Source organism: Mustela nivalis (assembly GCF_964662115.1).
Source record: "Mustela nivalis genome assembly, chromosome: 4".
NCBI lineage: Eukaryota > Metazoa > Chordata > Mammalia > Carnivora > Mustelidae > Mustela > Mustela nivalis.
This window is the reverse complement of record NC_139023.1, coordinates 141,003,370-141,024,339: the sequence shown is the minus strand read 5'-3', so window position 1 is coordinate 141,024,339 and position 20,970 is coordinate 141,003,370. Positions and strand designations below refer to the sequence as shown.

The window sequence follows — 20,970 nt, the reverse complement described above, 5'->3', positions numbered from 1 at the left end:
CTAGATCAACTTCTTTGAAGGTGTTAAGCCAAAATATAGTCACTGAGAGAGTTCTAAGTAAAAATGAGTCTCAGTAAGAACCCAACTTAGGGTAGAGTCCCTCCCCCCATCACCGAAAGATAGATTTTTATGGTAATGATAGAAACTGATTTCTTTTAAATGTGTTATGGTGAGGAAAGAAACATAAACCCCATGGGTGAAAAGCTATTTGCACATAGAAGTTAAAAGCAGTATACATTAAAGGTATTTATGATGATAGGGTGTGGCAGTTTAACATTGAATCTCAGGTGTGCAAGCCTTCTCTGGCCGACTCCTAGGTTCTTCAAGACCCACTTCCAATATTGCCTCTATGAAGTCTCTTCCCAGACCTTACAGATACTGATCTCCGATAGCTGCTGATTGAAGGTCTGTTTGTTTTTGTTCCAAGTGCTGTTCCAGGGGAAAGTTTCTTTCCTCAAGATTCTCACATTCTAGAGGGAGAGGGGTTGTGAACATGAGCATACACAAACTGGGTCTAGCTCAGGTGCTGTGAATGCAATGGTAGGGAGGTGGGGCAGTATGATGAACAAGGCTTTCCAGAGGAACAGATGTTGGAGCCAAGGCCTGAGATCAAAATGATAACATTTCCCTTTGCTTACAGTATTTGTGCTTTAGGATATTTCATGTATGGGTTCTGAAATAAAATGCATTATCTTGTACAACTGCAAAATAAGGTCTGTGCATAGTTCTGTATAGTTGCCTTGACCTTAGTTTCCTCATTTGTAAATGAAAGATGGTAATTGCTAAGACCTTTTCCCTTTTAAAGTTCAGTTATCTTAGGAAATGCTTCTGAGAGTAGGAAAGAGAAATGATCTTGGCTTTGTCATGTTTTATGTCGCTTTTTAGGAGTCACCCAGGTTTAGGGATGCCTGGCTGGCTTAGTTGGTAAAGCACCTGACTCTTGGTCTTGAGGTTGTGAGCCCCACATTGGGTTTAGAGATTACTTAAAAATAAAATCTGGAAAAAAAAAAAAGGCGGCCAGGTTTAGATAGAATTCTTAGAACCCTCAAATACTTGTAGGAGGTTCCTCTCCATAAAACATTCTCAGGAAAGGGAAAATCGTAAACCTTTTGTGGGCTGGGACCACAATTGTTTTATTCATTTCTTTGTCCCATGCAATAAATACCTCTAGCACAATGATTTATTTTACTCCTGTGTCATTTTTAGATTTTTTTTTAATATGTGGGAATAGGTGGATATAGATGTCTTAAAAAACCTTTCTTAGTTAAGACTGGACAGTTGGCTAGATTTGCAGAGGAAGAATAAGGCAGTAGACTAAGCATACTGTAATTTGTCAGAAGGCACTACTTTCTAGACTGAAGGAATAGGAAAAAATTGGCTGTGAGATCAATTTAAGTAATTTTGATTACACGACAACCTTTGCCAACATCTCAAAGTGACTAAAATAATCTCCAGTTATGACCTGCTATGTTATTTATTGTTTATACATTGATTAAACTGTAATTTGCAACCAAAATCTATCACAATGAAAGTTTTAAAGATTAATTATTTTAGAGGGGTGAGAGAGAGAGAGCACAGGGGGAAGGGCAGAGGAAGGGAGAGGGGGATAGAAGCAGACTCCGTGCTGAGTGCAGAGCCTGACGTGGGTCTGGATCCCACGACTAGGAGATCAAGATCTGAGCTGAAATCAAGAGTTGGACTCTTAACTGACTACACCACCCAGGTGCCCTTCATAATAACACCTTTAAAATATCTTCACTAATTTATCTCTTCCTTCACTCTGTATGTTTTACAAATTTTAGGTTACTTTAAGTTTTAAATAATAATTATAATTATTTCCTCCAGGCAATGATGATGCTCTCTTCCCCAATACATTTGTTCATCATCCTGGTCTTCTTACTTAACAGTATTTTGCCCCATTGGCACAGAATCAAGAAAAGAAGAAAAGGAATTTTACTACAGTTTATACTCATGTTCATCAAACCTCTGAGAGAGAAAGAACTTGACAAATAGCCTGATGTGAACCCATCTCAGTAGTTTAGTGATCCAGGCCAATAGATGGAAGGCTCTGCATGAACCCTATAATGTGTACAAAACACTTAGTGGAGTCCTAGCATGCAGTGGCACTTTGATAAATGGTGGTGGTCCTCAGCATCTTAACCCAAAATTTCTGTCCTTATAACCTCCCTGCTATATTCGAGAGCCACCATTTGGAGCTACAAAAGGCTTATCTGACTTTTACACGGCAGCTCTTCAGACATTTGAAGACAGTGGTCATAGTTTACTATTTCCCCTTCCTTCCCATTCTGCAAACATCTCCTTTTTTTTTTTTTTTTTTTTTTAAACATCACCTCTTTTTTGGGCAAACATTTGGTGTCTGAATCTTTCATCACTTACATTGAATCTTTTTTTTTTTTTTTGGTAAATATTTATTTATTTGAGAGACAACATATGGGGAGAGGGTGAGGAAGGGCAGAGGAGGAGGGAGAGACTTTCTAGCCGACTCTCTGCGGGGCATGGAGCCTGTCATAGGGCTTCATCTTAAGACCCTGAGATTGTGACCTGAGCCAAAATCAAGAGTCAGATGCTTAATTGACTGAGCCACCCAGGTACACCCTGGCATTGAATCTTTTTGAGCCATCTTCATTATCAATCACTTGCTTAAAACTGGGGCCAAGTCTTCTCAGACTCACAGTGAGAATTGGGGGTGAAGGAAGAAGGTATTAAGGAAGGGTCTCCAGAAGTTGGAGTAACTCTGTTAAGGAAAGTTTTACCTCTGCTTAGATGATGAGCCAGTTAAAGGACTGACCCTTGATCCATTATGCCCCAGTTGCTTTAGAAATATTAAATAGGGGATGTCTTGGTGGCTCAGTTGGTTGTACATCTGACTCTTCATTTCGACTCAGGTCATGATAGCAGGGTCATGAGATTGAGTCCTATGTTGAGCTTTGCACTGGGCATGGAGCCTGCTTAAGATTCTCTCTTTTCCTCTCCCTCTGCCCCTGCCCTCTCCAAAAAAGAAAAAAAAGAGAGAGAGAGAAATATTAGATGGGCACATTTTGTTTGAAGTTTTCTCTCTTCCTTAACATCTGTAAGATTGCAGTGTTTCTCAAACTTTTGCAATATTTAGGCCACTTAAACATGAAAAACAATGCAAAAAATCTAACAAGTAACTTGTAGAAGTTCAGTATTGCCTTAATTATTTTAACTACATTATCACTTAAATATGTAGAATGACTAATATAAAAGTACATTTTTATACTATAGGTCTTATACACCAACACAACCTAAACAAATTGACAATGTAAATATCAACAAAAGCACATAATCAATGAAAATATAAAAAACAGCAGTATAAAGCTGCAGATACTAGTTGCTCCATCTAAGTTGTTCCCAAATCTGATCATGGCACTGAATCCTGAGTTCAGTGTGCTGTATTTCAGAATGCCATGTCAGGAGTCAATTTGGGATTGTTAATAAAGCTCCACTGCTACAGGTAAAATTACGTCCTCTGGTCTTAACCTACTGTGAACACATCTTTTACAGAGATTAAGTTCGCTTCTCTTTTTCCCCATTAACTCCCAGCAAAGTTACACCCTTTGGTACCAAAGGAGTTGAAGCTGGACACCGAGTGGTCTGGCTATATTTGATTGATAAGCAGTCGTTCACATATTCCAGAATAGGATGATATAAACATTTTAAGTTCTATCATTAAAATAAGCACAGTATTAAAATTGTCAGAGTGAACTCTTGTAAATTATGGAATATGCTTGCCCTAGGGGTGAGGAACAAAAAGCAGATACTGGATATGGTTTGTGGGTTCCATCCTACCAGGAGAGGAGATGCAATTTCTTTTTCAGCTGGTAAGCTTTATAAAGCTTTTTGGTTCATGAGTAAGATTTTTGTTTCTACTTTTGCCTAATTTTTTGGGTCTTCAGTTAAACTTTTCTGAAATTTCAACACTGAAACATGGATTTCTGGCCATGTTTCTTCATAGATTTTCAGATGTTCAAAGTCATTTTTTTAACCCCTTTCTCAATGGAATGTATCATAGCCTATACTGCTGGATGAGACTTGAGGACATGACTTGGTTCAGCCAGTTGCCTTCCGAGGTATTAAAAGAGCATTGGTCTTCGAGATGAAATCTCGTTTTGTGTCCTCACCCTTGCCCCTCAGCGAAGGCCATTACATTCATTTTGTGAATGCAACAGCAATGGTCCAGTGACACAGCAAAGATGCGCAGAGTAGGATAAGCTTCAAGGCCAGAGCAGTGCACTTTGGTTAACTCTGCTGATCCCCAGTTAAATTCTTGGTTCTGTACAGTCTGGGTGGGAAAAAAAAAAAAAAAGATTAAGTTGTTTGCCACAAAAGAATAATAAATCAGTCTTTCTTTTCCTCATCCTGTATTTTTCTTAGCCAGATGGGCGTGGGAACTCATCTCTTGTGTGTTTTAGATGGAGATAAGCACATTTTAATCCACCCAGTAGGACAGCCTCACAAATGCTCTGCTTGATGAAGGATATCAAACCATTTTGTAGATGCAGCATACCCAGATTTGTTTTCCTTGGTTATATGTCTTTGGAAGCAATTTTTTCCTCTGTTTTAGAAGTTAGGAAAGAATTAAGGTTTCTAAGATTATTGCTAGCATTAGATCTGTAGTGTCAGGCAATCTTTCTTTTGTCTTTGTCTTTCCATTTTTATGTTATCATATTTAAGTCTGCATGTGTGGGAGGGGTCTTTTCTCTAAGCGTGAAGAGCCTTTGCACTTTAGACGTGTGTCATAAAGTTCAGTGCTTACTTCCACTCCAAGTGATGTCATAGTCTCAATGTTCACATTTTGTATAATTCATTTCCTGCCATGGATGTAAAAATAGTTTGTAATTACAAACTGATCACTGGGGTTAGGCAGTTAATGTAAATATTTAACAGAAGTAGATGAGATACTTTATAGGAACTGATAAAAAGTAGGCTAGCCAAACACACTCTATTTGAATTTCCAACTACATATGGTTACATGTAACTATCTGTAATTTCTAACAGTAAATTGACATTTAAATGTTGACAAATTACTGTGATTTAACTATTTAAAACATTCATGTATATTAAAAACATATATATTTTATATATAAGTACATGCATACATATTCCATTGATTGAAAGACACATTACATTTATTGAACTGAAAAGTACCCTATACACTTGAAACTAATACAACACTGTATGTTAATTATACTTGACTTTTAAAAAATAAGTAAGTAAGCATGTGCCCTGGACTCTTGATGCTTTGATGGTCTGAAATGAATTAAAAACTTTAGTAGAACTAGGCAGGCTTCACATCCTGCTTATTTCCATAGATGCCTTAGGTTGCATTTTGGTGGGCTGGCATGATCTAAGAATATCTCCAGCCATGCATGACATCTTTCAGGAGCCTGACCCGGAGCCTTCTAGGGTCATTCTGTATCAAGAGTGTACTCTGCAAATGTTTTACCTAGAAGTAATGCAAATTCAAACCATGAGATTTCTAAGTTCGCATTTTTGTCATTACATTGACAAACATGTTTTGAGTACCTGTTACATACCAGGTATTGTGGTAGATGTGGGGAGTATGAAAAGGATACAGTTTTTTTTTCTAAGAGTTTCCAGTGCAGGCAGTGGTTTGTAGTGAGAGGTTGTTTCCAGAGTCACCTGTGAAATTAAAAACCCTTACCTACATATTCTGGTCCCATCATCTGGTGATTCTAGTGATTCAGTTGAACTGTGGTAAGGTCTGAGCATCTGTACTTTTACAGCAAAATCAGCTGATTAAAAAAAATTCTCCACCAAGAACCATTGGAAGAGAGAAAGAAAGAATAAATGATTATGAGCTATTGATACTTTGTAAGCTCAGAAAAAGACACTTTATAAGAATGTAATTTTTTAAATTTTATTTTAAAATTATGAAGATTCAAAACTATGTATGGCCCAATGAGTTGTTATGAACACCAGCCATGTCAAGAAACAGAGTATTGCCAGAATCTGAGGAGATCTCCCTGTATCCCTTCCTAGTTCCAATTCTGCCCAAGATAACAGAGGCCTGACTCCTGCTTTTATCTCTCTTTTTTATCACCAATGAAGGCATCCCTGATTGATACGGTTTAATTTTTTCTGTTTTGGACTCTAGAGAAATTGGACCCTACTACATGTATTCTTTTGTCATCTTTTCCTACCATTGTTGGTAAAATTCATCCAGATTGTTGCTAATGGTTCTTGCTTGTTCATTTTCAATACTGTATAGTTGTACATAAGACAACCCCACAGTCTCTGTGTCTGTTCTCCTGTTGTTGGGACATGTGGATTGATGTTTCCTCTTTGGCTGTTGAGCCCTGCTTCCGCATATACACACTAGTGTCTATGTGCATGAGTTTTTCCAGCATATTTTCCTGAGGTGGGTTGTTGGGTCATATGATGTGTATGTTGTAAATGTAGTACTAGATAATGCTTTTCTAGGTGATTGAACCTATTTAAAATCCCTTTAGCAATGTTTAAAAATTTCTATTGCCTTACCTCCTTGCCAAGAGTGATTAATCTTGACTGGTCAGTTAAAAAGAGACAAGATAAGAGAAGGAAGGTTATTTTAGACATATAAGAAGTAATGAAAATAAGAGGGTATGATGAGTTTAGAAGGAAATTGCAAATATACTGCTATGACACTAACTTAAGAACCTGTGGGAATGTGGTGGGAGATGAGGGTGGAAGTGTGTGATGTGCTGAGGAGTTTGGTCTTTATTCTAAAGGCAGTGAAGCAGGCAAAAGACATCAGCTCCACATTTCTAAAAATTTGCTGTGACAGCTATGTGGGGGATGAGGGGGTGAGGCCCCACAGAGAACTTAACTACTTTAATCCAAGGAGAAATAAAAGAAGGCAGAGTCAAAGAGGATAGATTCCAGAGGTACGTAGACCAAGCTCAAGAGTTTTGTCAATTCTGTTGAATGTGGGAAAGGGAGAAGAGATGCAGGAGTCTTGATTTTTGCGTGGATGACTATATAGGTGGTGATTTCATTCAGTAAGTTGAGGAATTCGGGAAGAGGAGAGTTTGAGGTCAAGATGGCCGTAATGGGGAATGAAGTTAGTTTTAGACAGTAGCATGTGAGATACCCATAGATAATCTAGTAGAGGTGTTCAGTAGGTGGCTTGAATTCAAGAGAAAGAACTAGGCTGGAAATGTCCTTAGGATATAGGTGGTGTTTGAAGCCATGGAGTGGATGCACTTGCCCATAGAGAGTATAAGGAGGATGAAGTAGATGAATGCGAGAAGAGGACTCTGAAAAGCAGATCAAGAGAAGTAAGAGGTATAAAGCAAAAGAAATCAGACTGTGGAAGCTAAGGGAAAAAGGATTTGCAGGAGAGAATCATGCCTAGTGTCCAGTGCCCTCAGAAGACACCCAGTGAATTTGGAAGATGTGCTTTGCATTTGGCAGTTAGGAAAGACATGCTCAGGGATCAGGGTGTTCCAGCCAGGGGAATGCAGAGAGCAAAAGTGATGCCACAGTAGCTTAAGAGCAAATAAGAAGTGGGGAAAAAAACAGATGACGAGAGTTTTGTGTTTTTTGGTTTTTTTTTTTTTTTTTTAATTCAGCAGTGAATGGAAGCCAAAAGCACATTAGGTAGAGTGGGTTGAGGAATGAAGAGGGGGAGGATTTGTGTGTGTTTAAGGTGGGAGGTATGTGTATCTAATCTTGTAGAGAGGGCTGCCTAGTTAAATGGAGGAGAGAAGAATGTCCCTGAAACTGCAGTATGAGGACACGGAAACGTGGTACTCAACATCCAGTAGGAGGTGGCTACCCTATTACTGCCAAGGGAGACAAGGTGGGAGAAATTGGCTCAGCCTGAACACATTTGTGAGGATGAAGGCTTCCAGAGACAAGGCATTGGAGAGTTCCTAGCATTTAATATCCTCTTGCCTCTTAGAGGAGGCAGAGTCTTGGGTTGAGTAAGGGTGAACATTAATGGTTAATATGCAGGTTGTATTACACAACTGTATAGGCACTTGATTTGACAGTCTGCTAATTACAAAGTAAAGTGTCTTTGAACAAGTATCAGTGATAAGAAACCAGATTCATGTCACTGTAGTGTCTTAAAGGAAGTTCAGAGACTTTCTATTCTGTGTTGTGGATGAAAACAGTTAAGTTTTATAACCATCTTGCGCTTTTATCCATCTTCTTTCCATATATAAAACAAATTTTCTTTGTATTTAGTATTCACATGATCATAATTTCCAAAATGACTTCCCCCTGTGGTCAAAGAACTGTTATTGGAAAGAGGGAGAGAAAGAGAATGAGTGTGTGTGTGTGTGTGTGTGTATCTCAGTTCTCTTCAGCCAGAGACCATCAAGAAGATACCTATAGTTGAACATGTTGAGTTTATGATTCACTGCAGCAAAGATAATGCATGTTGTATAATACCATGGGGGCCTCTCAGTAAGACGGTATTTGACTTGTCATAAAATATGGGCTTTGATTGGATAATTTCAGAGGATCTGGGGAAGCAAGGACTTGCTCTGTATTGGGTGCTGTTAGAAGGAAGGACAATTCTGTGACTGAGTATCTCAAACTTAGAGGGAACACAGAATAGATTGAGGAAAAGCTGTAATTGGTAAGGCCATGACAATCATTCACTGAGTGTGACAGGAGGTTGTCTGGTATTTTGTGGGTTGCACAGTGAACTTGTTTTTGTGTCACCTTACCATAGTCTCTGAGTGACTTTATTTGATACAGATATGATTTGAGATTATATCCCAGTGAAAAACACAGGTATGACTGTGGACACCAACCAACTTATAATAATAATGAGATCTAGCTGTTAAAGTCAGATGAATTCTGGACTTCAGAGACAGGCTTATTTTTCATATATTCATGTTCACACACACACACACATATCTATTTATATGTTAGTTTAGCTCTAATTTATAAATGAGATGCTTATCTTTTCCTTCTTTGGGTCAGTGTAATTTTATTATGTATTGACAAAAAATTTAAAAATCCTTTCAGAATGTAGTATTTTATCAGGATGTCAAAACTCATTACTTGAGGGTACAATAGCACAAAATGCACTGCTGTTTGTTATGTTATTGGGGGAATGAGCAGAAACCAACCTTCTTGCATTGATCCAAGTAGGAAGTGGGTGGTGGTAGGGCATAGAGGGTGGACAGTTTGAGAAATATTTAGAAAAGAGGGTGCGTAGAACTTGATGTCAGAATGTAGTATGTAGGGAAGCCAGAAGAATGAAGGGTGATGCCTAGGTTTCTAGCTGAGTAAGTTTCATTAGAAAGTGGTGTTTCTACCAGGATGAGGAAGAAGGGAAAAGTGACAAGTTGGCAGGGGGATAACAAATCTCAAACCAGAATCCCTACTGTAGGAAGAATCTGGTGGATTAGAAGCTGATTGCTTGTAATCAGTCTTGCAGGTGCCTAGTACCTAACAGTAATAAATTATTATTTGGTTAACAGCAAGAGCTATAACTGCCCAAGGAACCAAAATCTTAAATTCTTTTGTCAGCATGTTCTCTCCTGATAGGCAAATCTATGTTAGTGACAGAATTACCCTCAGGTAATTGTTTGATCAGTGTGGGGACATAACAAGGGAAGGTAGCCTGGGTATCTTGACCGATGTGGTCTTCAAGGTATGATGTCTCTGCTATAGGGTTTTAGGCGCCCAGTATATGGAAACACAGGTGTGACCTCAAAACTGTGTCTTGAACCTTTTTGCTGAAATGTTGTATGCCAAAATGGGTATCTGTGGTTCAAAATTTTACATTTTATAGAACTGATCTACACATTTTTAATAGAAACACTATGAAGAGAGGAGGGGAGAGAAGGATTGGAAATTAAAATGTATCTGTAACCATACATAAACAAGACAGACTTCCTTTACCTATTTTCATTCTGATGTCTTGAACTTGTATAAAGAGGCTAAATACAGATGAATTTAAAAGGCAGCTCGCCTTGTTGATATGTCAGCTGTGCAGAGTTGATCAAAGAAATCTGACATACTAAATTTGCTCTTGCTTTGTTTCTTTTTAACATTGTGTTTTCACTTTATATTGGGAAAGGCTTTTCTCCAGCTGACTTCTCCCTGCCCTTAGGGGGAAAAAAATCACTGTCTTTTGCTGAAATTTCCTTTTCTTTCTTCCATCTTAATATTTTGAATCAGAACATACAATTAAATTTTATTTAGAGCTTTTCAATGTGAGACTTGTATTCTCTATAAAATTAAAGCAAAATCGTGTTTATTTTTGCTTGTAAATACACGCATGTGATGTATAGCTCTGTTTTATTAAATTCATATGTGTGTTTGAAATTACATGCCATTTTCCCAGATGATTACACTGTGAAAAGTCATTTAGATAAACCTACAGAGATGGAAAATCTCTAACTAAATGGTGATGGTTATGCCAGCTTTCTGATTACTGGTGTGGAAGCAGCAGAAGAGCCTGTGGCTGGTTCCCTAGTTTTCTTACACAGTGGCCTAAGTACACCTTTAACAGAAGGCATTACCCCTCTTTTTCGACCCTTCTTATATGCCTGATCTTTTATTGAATTGTTTGTGTGCCTTTGGGAGTCTTTAAGTTATCTATTTATTAGGATTTTAAGAACATCCTGATAATAGTTAAATATTATATTTATATTAATGGGTTTTTCTTAGGCATTGCCTTTCACCATTTTGGTTATTTTTGTTTTAAGCATGAACAGCCCTTAATGCTTGTATCATATGATTATTCTATCAATAGTGAGATTGCTACACTGAATATGTGAAAAAATACTGGATTCTTTTTGAGTTAGAAACTATCTTAGAGAAAATCTTAGAGTGCAATCCTCTTGCCCTGTATGCCAAACAGGTGAGGATAAAAGAATTAGGTGACTTCTGAGTTTCCTGAAAGAAAAGCGTGATTTTTTAAACATATAATTATGAATTATGATTTTCAGCCTTTTAAAAATTACTACTTTTCAACCTCTAATTTTGGAACTTAAAATTAATGAACACTGAGTTGGTAAACCGGTACAACAAATAGTACAGTTTTTATGTTTTACTTAATAAAAATTAAGCAGAAGTCTGCATGAATATTGAACACATTTTATTTGTTTTTCAAAAAGATTTATTTGTTTATTTAGGGAGGGGCAGAGGGAGCAGGGAGAGAGAGGAGAGAAGCAGACTCCCCGCTGAGTACAGAGTCCAGTGTGGGGCTGCCCTGAGATCACCACCTGAGCCAAAATTAAAATTAAGAGCTGGTAGCTTAACTGACTGAGCCACCCAGACACTTCATTTTCAACTATTTAACATCCTTTAACCACTTAAGTAGATATAGAGAAGGTTGTCTATTTGAGCTAATTATTTTAAATTCACGTTCTTTAATTAAGAAATAAAATGCCTGAGGTAAATTTCTTCAAGCCGTCAGAACTCTTCCTTCATTTTTGCAGTAATTCATTCATTGAGTAAATGATATTATGACTAACTATATTTTAGGAGGTGTGTGTATCATTCTTCAATTGGGCCTGAAATTTGTGGTTCTAAGGAGAAAAATAGTTTCATTTCTTTATATGAATATGTTATTTTGTGATACAATTATTTCTTCCAGAACGAGATGATTTTTTTTAGTCAATTAATAGATTTTGGAATTGGGGAGTACTCTAGAATTCACCTGATTCAACAGCTTCAATTTACAGACAATGATATTGAGAATCAAAGTGCAGAGGAATTATCCAGGGTGGCATATTTGATCAGAATAAAGCCCTAGTCTCTCTTGTTTCATTTGTCTAGTGCTTTTCAAGCTGTAATGTGTGTTATTCTCTCAAAACCAATCTAGATGTTTAAATAGAAAGGGAGAATGGGCAGAATGCCAAAGGAAAAAATGTGAATTCCCCTTGCAGTGCACCTGTTACGTTTAGGAGTTCACTTAATGGGTCTCCAGCATTTGTTCTTAAGAGACAGTGCTTCTGTGATGGGGATAATCACGCTAATTAAACTGATTTTTTGCCTTTTAGGTGAGAGTTACGTGTGTGCATCAAATGAACCATTTCGTAAAGTTGATTACACCAAAAATGTTAATCCAAACTGGTCTGTGAACATCAAGGGTGGGACAACACGAGCCTTGGCTGCTCCCTCCTCAGTGAAAAGTGAAGTGAAGGAAAGTAAAGATTTCATCAAACCCAAATTAGTGACTGTGATTCGAAGTGGAGTGAAGCCTAGAAAAGCGGTGCGGATCCTTCTAAATAAGAAGACTGCTCATTCCTTTGAACAGGTGTTGACAGACATCACCGAAGCCATTAAACTAGATTCGGGAGTGGTCAAGAGGCTCTGCACACTGGACGGAAAGCAGGTAGGAGGTTTACCAACCCCCGGCCCTCCATCTCACTGTTGAACTCCCCGTGCATAATGGTGGTTACGTATTTGACAAAGAATTTCATAGTCTGCGAGAAATTATTCAAATACTCCTACGCGAGATGTGTGTGTGTCTGTATTAGCGTGTATCTTGAAAAATGTGAGTGGCTCACCTGTGTCTTTATCCAAATACCTCAAAAGTGTATATAGAGAAATCTGTACTTCTTATGGTCACTGAAAGGGAAATGTAAATAACGTATATATTTTTTTAATTTTGTATTTAAATTCCAGTTAGCTAATATACAGTGTGATATTAGTTTCAGGTGTACAGTCTAGTGATTCAACACTTATATTTCCATCTAACACTGGGTGCTCATCGCAAGTACCTTCCTTAATCCACATCACCTATTTAACCCATCCCCCAACTCACCCCCACTCTGGTAATCATCAGTTTGTTCTCTGTAGTTAAGAGTCTGTTTCTTGGTTTGCCTCTCTCTCTCTTATTTCCCTTTGCTTATCTGTTTTGTTTTTTAAATTCCATATATGAGTGAAATCATACGGTATTTTGTCTTTTGCTGACCAACTTATTTTGCCTGGCATAAACACTCTAGCTTCAACTACGTAGTTCCAAATGGCAAGATTTTATTTTTTTTTTATGACTGAGTAATATTTTTATTATATATGTATTTTTATCTATATAAATATATATGCTTATATAATACACACACACATCACATTTTCTTTATCCATTCATCAGTCAATGGACACTTGGGCTATTTCCATAATTTGGCTTTTGTTGACAATGCTGCTATAAACATCCAAGTATATGTATCCCTTTGAATTAGCATTTTTGTATCCTTTGGGTAAATATCTCCTAGTACAATTGCTGGATCATAGGGCAATTCTATTTTTAACTTTTTGAAAAAAAAACCTCCATGTAGTTTTCCAGAGTGGTTGCACCAATTTGCAATCCCACCAACAGTGCAAGAGAGCACCTTTTAAACCACATCCTCACCAAAACTTGCTGTTTCTTGCATTTTTTATTTTAACCATTCTGAAGGTATGAAATGATACCTCATTGTGCTTTTGATTTATATTTCCCTGATGATAACTGATGTTGAGCATCTTTTCATGTTTCATGTTTCTGTCTTCTTTGGGAAAATGTCTAGTCATGTCTTCTGCCCATGTTTTAATTGCATTATTCATTTTTTGGATGTTAATGAAATGTAGACTTCAGAGGGAAGCCTCTTCAACTTACATTTTCCCCTCAGAAGTCTACATTTCACTAACATCCAAAAGATGTTCTCTGTTTAAGAATAAGAACACCTATTGACTAGTAGAGTTATTATGGGTTTGGTAAATCACAGGAGTCAAAATTAAAGATATTTAACATTTTTAGAAAAGCCTTTCCTCCCCACCTACATATAATATGGAAAATGCCTTTCAAAAAAGTACTTTTCTTTCATAAAAATGTCCATATAATTTCATAGGGCACAAGAGAGGCAATTAGCATTTCTTTTTAGTTTGTTTGTTTTTGTTGTTTATTTTTTGTTTGAGAGAGGGGTGTGTGTGTGTGTGTGTGTGTGGTGACTAGGATCAGAGGGAGAGGAGAGGGAATCTGAAGCAGGTTCCACATGCAGCATAGAGCCCAAAGCAGGGCTCGATGCCATGACCCTGAAATCATGACCTGAGTTGAAATCAAGAGTCGGACACCAACTGAGCTGTCCAGGTGCCCCATTAATCAGCGTTTCTGAAAAAATATACAAAAATTACACAGGAAAAGGCAAGCCAAATATATACCAAGAAATCTATATACTGGGAAATCTAATGGCTAAAGAAGAAAAATTGAGCAAATTTCAAGAATGCATGAATATAGAGTTTTGCCACAATCAGATTATTCCTAAAGAGAAAGACTTCCGAGGTATATTTTTTCCTAATTTCAATAAAGTTAAATTGTATTTACATTGTGTTAGACCTTATAGTTTCCAGCATCCAGTTTGTTTCTTCATTCCATTTTGTTTTTTCCCTATAACACACTTAATTTATTCTGAAGTGTTTAGCTCATATAGTGCTGAGAAACACTGGAGCAGCGCCTTCTGAAAAACACAGTTAAAGTACTTTTCTAATTTCATAACACTAGATCTAGTTAGTCAGTTGTTTCCTGAAACATTAACAAAATTTAAAAAATAAGTTCTAAAAATTCCAGTAGATCATAATGAGTTTATGACTTTTCTGATTAATTAATTAACTTGATGATTGGAAGGCACAACACTTCATAGCAGCCTGTCCAAGATAGGTTCACAGTATGAATGGAAGTAGACACTTTATAGATTGAGTTAATAGCACAACATAACACAAAACACCTTAAGATTAGTTCTGCAAGTATTTAAATAGAATTAAACTAAAAGATTTGGTAATTCAGAAACCTAATTCTGGGTTGACACAGGAAGACAGGAAATACAGAGACAAACATTTAAGACACCTAACAAAAAGAAAACAGAAATCATAAATATGCCAAATTTTAACAACCTGAATGGCATATAAACAGTAAATTCAGGTGAGATTTTAAAAATTGAGACCCAGATTTGGAAATCTCTAAATGAATATTGTTCAGGGAAAATGGAAGTGAATACAGAAGTTGAACATCTAATTGAAAAGGGCAATCATTGAAATTTTAATAATTATCCAAAAAATTATCTTCAGAGAAATTCTGGACTAGAAATATCAATACGTAAAATTGTTAACTAAAGGGGCGCCTGGGTGGCTCAGTGGGTTAAAGCCTCTGCCATCGGCTCAGGTCATGATCTCAGGGTCCTGGGATTGAGCCCCACATCAAGCTCTCTGCTCAGCGGGGAGCCTGCTTCCTCCTCTCTCTCTCTCTGCCTGCCTCTCTGCCTGCTTGTGATCTCTATCGTCAAATAAATTAAAAAAAAAAAAAAGTCTTTAAAAAAAATGTTAACTAAAGCACAAGCAACCTCAGATTATCCACATGTTAAAGAAGACTGTACTGTTAAGAGTAGGACTTAATGACAGGAACTAAAGGACGGTTTACTGTTAAGAAACCAGTTTATACATGGGATCTAGAGGGTAAAGCATAATGGCATACAGAATCCCAGAAAGGTTACAAAGGCATTTGACAAAATACAAAGCTGACATTCAGTTAAAGATTTAGTAACAAATTGAGGGTGAATTCTCTAATACACTTCAAAGAAATACTATCTAAAACAAAAAGCCAATGTATTGGCGTAAACAAATACAACACGGGAAGTTATTATCTATAGCAGGTATGGGATAATCGCCTGCATTCAACATTCTTCTACATATTCTCCCTGATTTTTATTTATAGTTTTATTGCAATTTCAATAAGAATCTAAATGAGATTTTTGGGAGAATGAATACCTAAGTGATTTCAAAAACTAATCTGGAAAAGGAGGGAGAAAATTTGGAAATAATGATTAATGGGCTTTTACACTACCAGATATTAAATCATCCTCCTCATACTATAGCAAAAATAAATTCCAGGTGTTTTAAAAATATAGATGTCAAATGAAACAAAAGAAGTAGAAGAAAATATATCAATAGTTGGGTTGAAATGGGAGAGGATTTTCTAAGCATAAAAATTGTGCAAAATCACAAGGGGAGAGGTTGGTTGGATAACATACAAAATAAAAACTTCTGGGTGTCATAAGCAAGGCTTATGTCTTTTATATTGAGTTATAGTAGTTTAATATTTTTTAAAAAAACACTGTAATGCCAAGGTGAATAAAAGATGACACAATTTGAAAAGATAGAATTGGAAATACAAAGTATAAAAAATGTTCAATGTCTAAAAAAATGAATGAAATCAATGTGATGGTGCTTTTTATGTTTAAAATGGACAGATTTAAAAAAATGTTTATTATTTTTGGATCTGCAGTGAATTGACATTTTCAAAGAAAGATGGAAGTATAAATTTCTTAATCTTTTTGGAAAGCAATTTGTTTTGTACAACTATCCAAATGTTCTTACTATTTGAACTTGTAAACTAACTTCTAGGAATTTATCCAAAATCATCTAAGATGCAAACATAATTATGCATAAGAATTTTCATTTCAGCAATAAGAGCAAAAGATTGAAAACAACTTAAAATCCCTAATATAGAAAACATCTAAATGATATTACCATAGAATATAGTAGTGGCCATTGAAAATTATAGTTGGGGGATGTTTAAAGACCTGGGAAAATGTTGAGTGGAAAAATCAAGAAAAACAACTCTGTAGTATGTTTTCAATTTTGTGTTAAAAAAGAGAAGTAGAGGAAGTTTTTTTTTTAAACTACTTCAGAAGGAAACACAATTATAGTTGCCATCAGAAATCCAGTATTTGCTGTTCTGATTTCTACTTTCTCATGTCCGCTTAGAAGCAAAAAATAAACACTGAGAAGGAAAACAAAAAACTGATTTCGATCAGTTGTAAAGAGTAAAACATTATGAGTTAATCTTTGAAATTTAGCATGTGGCAATAAAGTGTTGCAGGAATCACTTTGCCACTATTCCTGTTTAATAGAGCTTGCAACATTATTTCCCATGTGCAAAGAAAAGAGATCTCTTCAAACTTTCAAACAAAATATTTCTTTGGAAAAATTGTAGCTTTTACTTTTGCTAGACACAACTTTGGATGTTATATATTTAGAGGGCCAGGTATCCTTAAAAGCTATAGTGTTCTTGCCATGCTGATAAAACATTGGACTTGCAATTTAAAACTTGAAGTCTGAATTTTTGATTGGTATGTGTTATAATGAGAACATTTGTTTCTTGCTTTGAAATAGCATAAGAAAATTGTCTTATGTTTAAGATTAACGTAAACCTTTAAACGGGCCGTGTTCATTTTGATTTTGTTTTGTAAAATCATTTTTTTTATGGCTTGTAAAATGATCTGTTCTCTTAAGAGAGAGGCAGTTCATCATGAATAGTCACTGATCTCATCCTGACACCTCCTAGAGTCTTAAGGGGCCTTGGTTATCTTTTATGAACTTGAGAGCTTCCCTGATTAAAGTGTCCTGTGCCAGTAGCATTTATGTTGTTAAAACAATGTCCCTTGAACTTCTCTTCATCAAAATGGATGATCACATCTTCCTGGTTGTATTGAATTCATTTACAAGGTCTGACTTAATTAGAACAACTAACTCATGCATTTTCTATCTCTTTATAAATCACTTCAACTTGTGTTGTTGAAATTTTAGGGTTTTATCCATGTTAAGTCTTGGGTTTTCTTTAGTGTAGAGCAGTGGTTCTCAACTGAGTACCATTTCACCTCTAGGGGACATTTAGCAGTGTCTGGAATCTTTTCCTTTTTTTAAAAAAAATTTTATTACTGAAGTACAGTTAACATACAAGATTATATTCATTTCAGGTGTACAGCATAGTGACTTGACAGTTCTCTACATTACACAGTACTCACTGCATTAAGTGGTTACCATCTGTCCCTCATACAGTGGAGTCTTTATTTTGATGCCATGACTGGGGATAGAGAGCCTACTACCATGTAGTAGGTAGAGGCCAGGAATGCTGCTGTCCATCCTATGGTGCACAGAACAGACACAGCATAATTCTTGGGGCCCAATGGGTCAATAGTGTTAAGATTCAGAAATTGTGGTGTCAAGTAAGTGAAGTGATTCCAAAAGGAATTCTTCTTTGAATGTTAACTTTGTTACCATTTAGGCCACATGCTAAACTTTATTTCAAAACTTAGAGCTGTTCACTTAGCCTGTCTGTCTAGTTCTTACCTGGTTGAGACAGGTGTGTCAGCATGTCATGGTTTATAGTCTTTGTTGTCTTAGCTTTCAAACTATTTGTCTTTGTTGTATGACGCTAACATACAGTTGGGCAGGACAGCTTATAGGGGATTAAATAAAGATGTCCCAAGTGGTTTTTACATGTATTTAAAGAAGTCTAAGAAAGCATGATTTAATCTTGTAGGATTTTAAGTATTTACTACTTAAAAGTGATGCTATGGTTATCAATTTTTTTTAAAAAATGCACAATTTATGTACTTACAGATGAAATGGCTAGGAAATAATCTGTAAAAAGAAGTCATGACTATTCCTAAGTAGTTTTTTTTAAACTTACAATTAATTTAGATTAAATGCTTTTCTTTTTTAAATAAGATCTTGAATCTTTAAGTTAAAGGAATTAAATAGGAGAAGAAGGTTTACTTTTAAAATTTTTCGAAGGAGTTACTTACTTATAATAAACTGCAGCAGGGGAGTTCTTTTAAAACTGTCTTTATTCTGTTAAGAGAATAAAAGATCCAAATATAGCTTTTGTCCACATGTGTAAAAAATTCTAACTTTTAGCTTTCCCAGAAACAGCAGAGTTTTAACATAAAAGAAACACATTTAGTAGAATTTTGGAACAAGTTGATTCTTGTCATGGGCAGAGGCAAAACAGACTCAGAAATTGCTAGCAGTTGATGCTTGGGGGTAAAATACTTCCAGATTTTGGGACCACTGCCAATCTTAAGTTACCTACATGCAGTGGGATCCTCCTCGGGGATCATTGGAGGACCTTCATTTTATCAATCAATGTTTATGAAGGTTTCCATCCTCACTTTTTCAAAAGTTTAATTATTTCATGGGTGCCATAATATAAATAACTTATTTTTATATCTTTTCTGGCAGCACAGTTTGTAGTGAAGTTTCTTTTCTTTGTAGTGACCTGATCATTCTTAGTTAAAGCAATCTCTTCTCAGAAATTGCTACATAAAAATCAAATAATTGATATCTATTTTTGAGTATTTTTTTATGTTTCATTTAATCCTGATATAATTTTTCCTTGACGTGGAAGAGGACAGTTTGGTTTTAATTCTCATACTGCACCCAATGCTTGCATTTTGTTTTTGTAGATAATAGAGGTCCAGATGACTGTGTTTTGTCTTATTAGATACATTTATACCTCTACAGTGTGGGTAGACCCGATCTGTCTCAGGCAATGGAAAATGTATCCCAATCAGGAATCAACAGAGTAAGAGTAACTAGTGGGATTTTTCAGCGCTTCAGGAAGTTCAGGGAGAAAATATTCATTTGTTCTTTGATCACTAACCTTAATCTTAGGTTTTGATCTAATGAACACCTCTTTTCAAAGAGTGGTCTAGAAAGTGGGAAGAAAGAAGGAAACATTTAGATATCCCTCTTATTTTTTTGTCAAAGTAAAATTTCTGTTTTGCCATTCTGGTGTCCATTGTATAAACAGTTTCTCTTGAATTTAAATAATATTTTCTCCTTTTTAATGGGAAACTGGAGTAAACACCAGAATTCTGTTAGTAGTTACTGCAGTTGCAAATTAGGAGAAGAGATGTTTAAGAAAAACAATTTAACTTGTAATGAATTATGCAATGTAAAGAGTAGCTGAGATAAAAATGACATCACGGCAAACTGTTTTGTTTCCTTATTTATCCTTTGATGTCTAAACTGGAGTCATGTTTGGATCATAAAATTGTATTAAATTCACTTCATTTTTATTAAAATGTATTTTTCAGTGATTATAATGATTAAAAATACAGTTTGTTACATATGTATTTTACAATGCTTAGAATAATACCTCACAGCTTAATTAGCTAATAGATAAAAGCTAGTAGCTTACTACGCCAGGCATTAGTGCTTTATATTAGTCTTCTCTGCTAATCCTCACAACAACCTTAGGAGTTAGGTATTACAATTCCCATTTTACATTGGAGAAACTAAAACAGAAATAAAAGTAAGCTATTCAAAATCACGCACAGCTGGTGGTGGAGCTGGAATTCGTACCCAGCAAGTGTGTTCCAGCCCCTCCCCCCACCAACACACTTCACAGTTGTGCTGTAAGTCTTCTCAAGTCAGGCTCTGTGAAAGGCGTTAGCTATAAAGATGGAGGGATAAGACAGCTAATGGGCTAATCAGGTTATTTCAGATTTTTTGTTTTTGTTTTAGAGCGATGCACTTTTACCTGGGGTTCATCTACAGTCTGTGTAATTATACATTGTGAGGCAAAATTATCCTTTAAGTAGAATCTGCAAAATGAAAAGAACAGGTTAAGGAGTAATTATATGTTTGACAAAAAAATGACTTCTAGAGTTTCTTATAGATTTAATTTTTTTTAATTTAAAAATACGATTACTGAAAGTCTAGAAAATATAGGAAATTCAAATGTACAGTCCTTCCATTTTAACACTATTTTTAATATAATTAAGTATCCCTATCCATATTTTTATATACATTTTTTTTTCTTTTAAGAGGAAATTACCCCCCAAGTAAAATCAGCACATTCTTATTGGAAAATCCAAATGTTGGGGAGGAAAAAATTTTCTCTGTCCTTTAATATTCTTCTGGCTGGCTTCAGAATCAAATAGACATGAGACAAATTAACAGGAGAAAATCATGTTTAATTTTGTACATACAGGGAATCCACATAAACATGAGGTTCCAGGATGGACCTAGAGGATAGAATGCTAAATGAAAGAAGTCAGGAAACACAAATACCATACGATTTCATTTATATGTGGATTTTAAGAAACAACACAAAGAAGAAAACAAAAACAAAACCAGACTTTTAAATATAGAGAATAAACCTGATGGTTGCTAGAGGGAATGTGATTGGGGAGA

The 20,970-nt window shown here is 35.9% G+C and overlaps 1 protein-coding gene across 6 annotated transcripts in view; it reads left to right on the top strand.

Moving 5' to 3' along the window:
• DCLK2 (doublecortin like kinase 2) overlaps positions 1 to 20,970 on the top strand; it is a 149,062-nt gene that overhangs the window by 6,563 nt on the left and 121,529 nt on the right. For all 6 annotated transcript variants that reach the window (XR_014311005.1, XM_082728134.1, XM_082728133.1 and 3 more), the window contains exon 2: positions 12,018 to 12,352. Coding sequence is in view for 5 of the 6 variants with exons in the window: in XM_082728134.1 (XP_082584260.1) it covers positions 12,018 to 12,352 (335 nt within the window). In the remaining variant the exon portion in view is untranslated. The remainder of the gene's footprint in view (positions 1 to 12,017; positions 12,353 to 20,970) is intronic.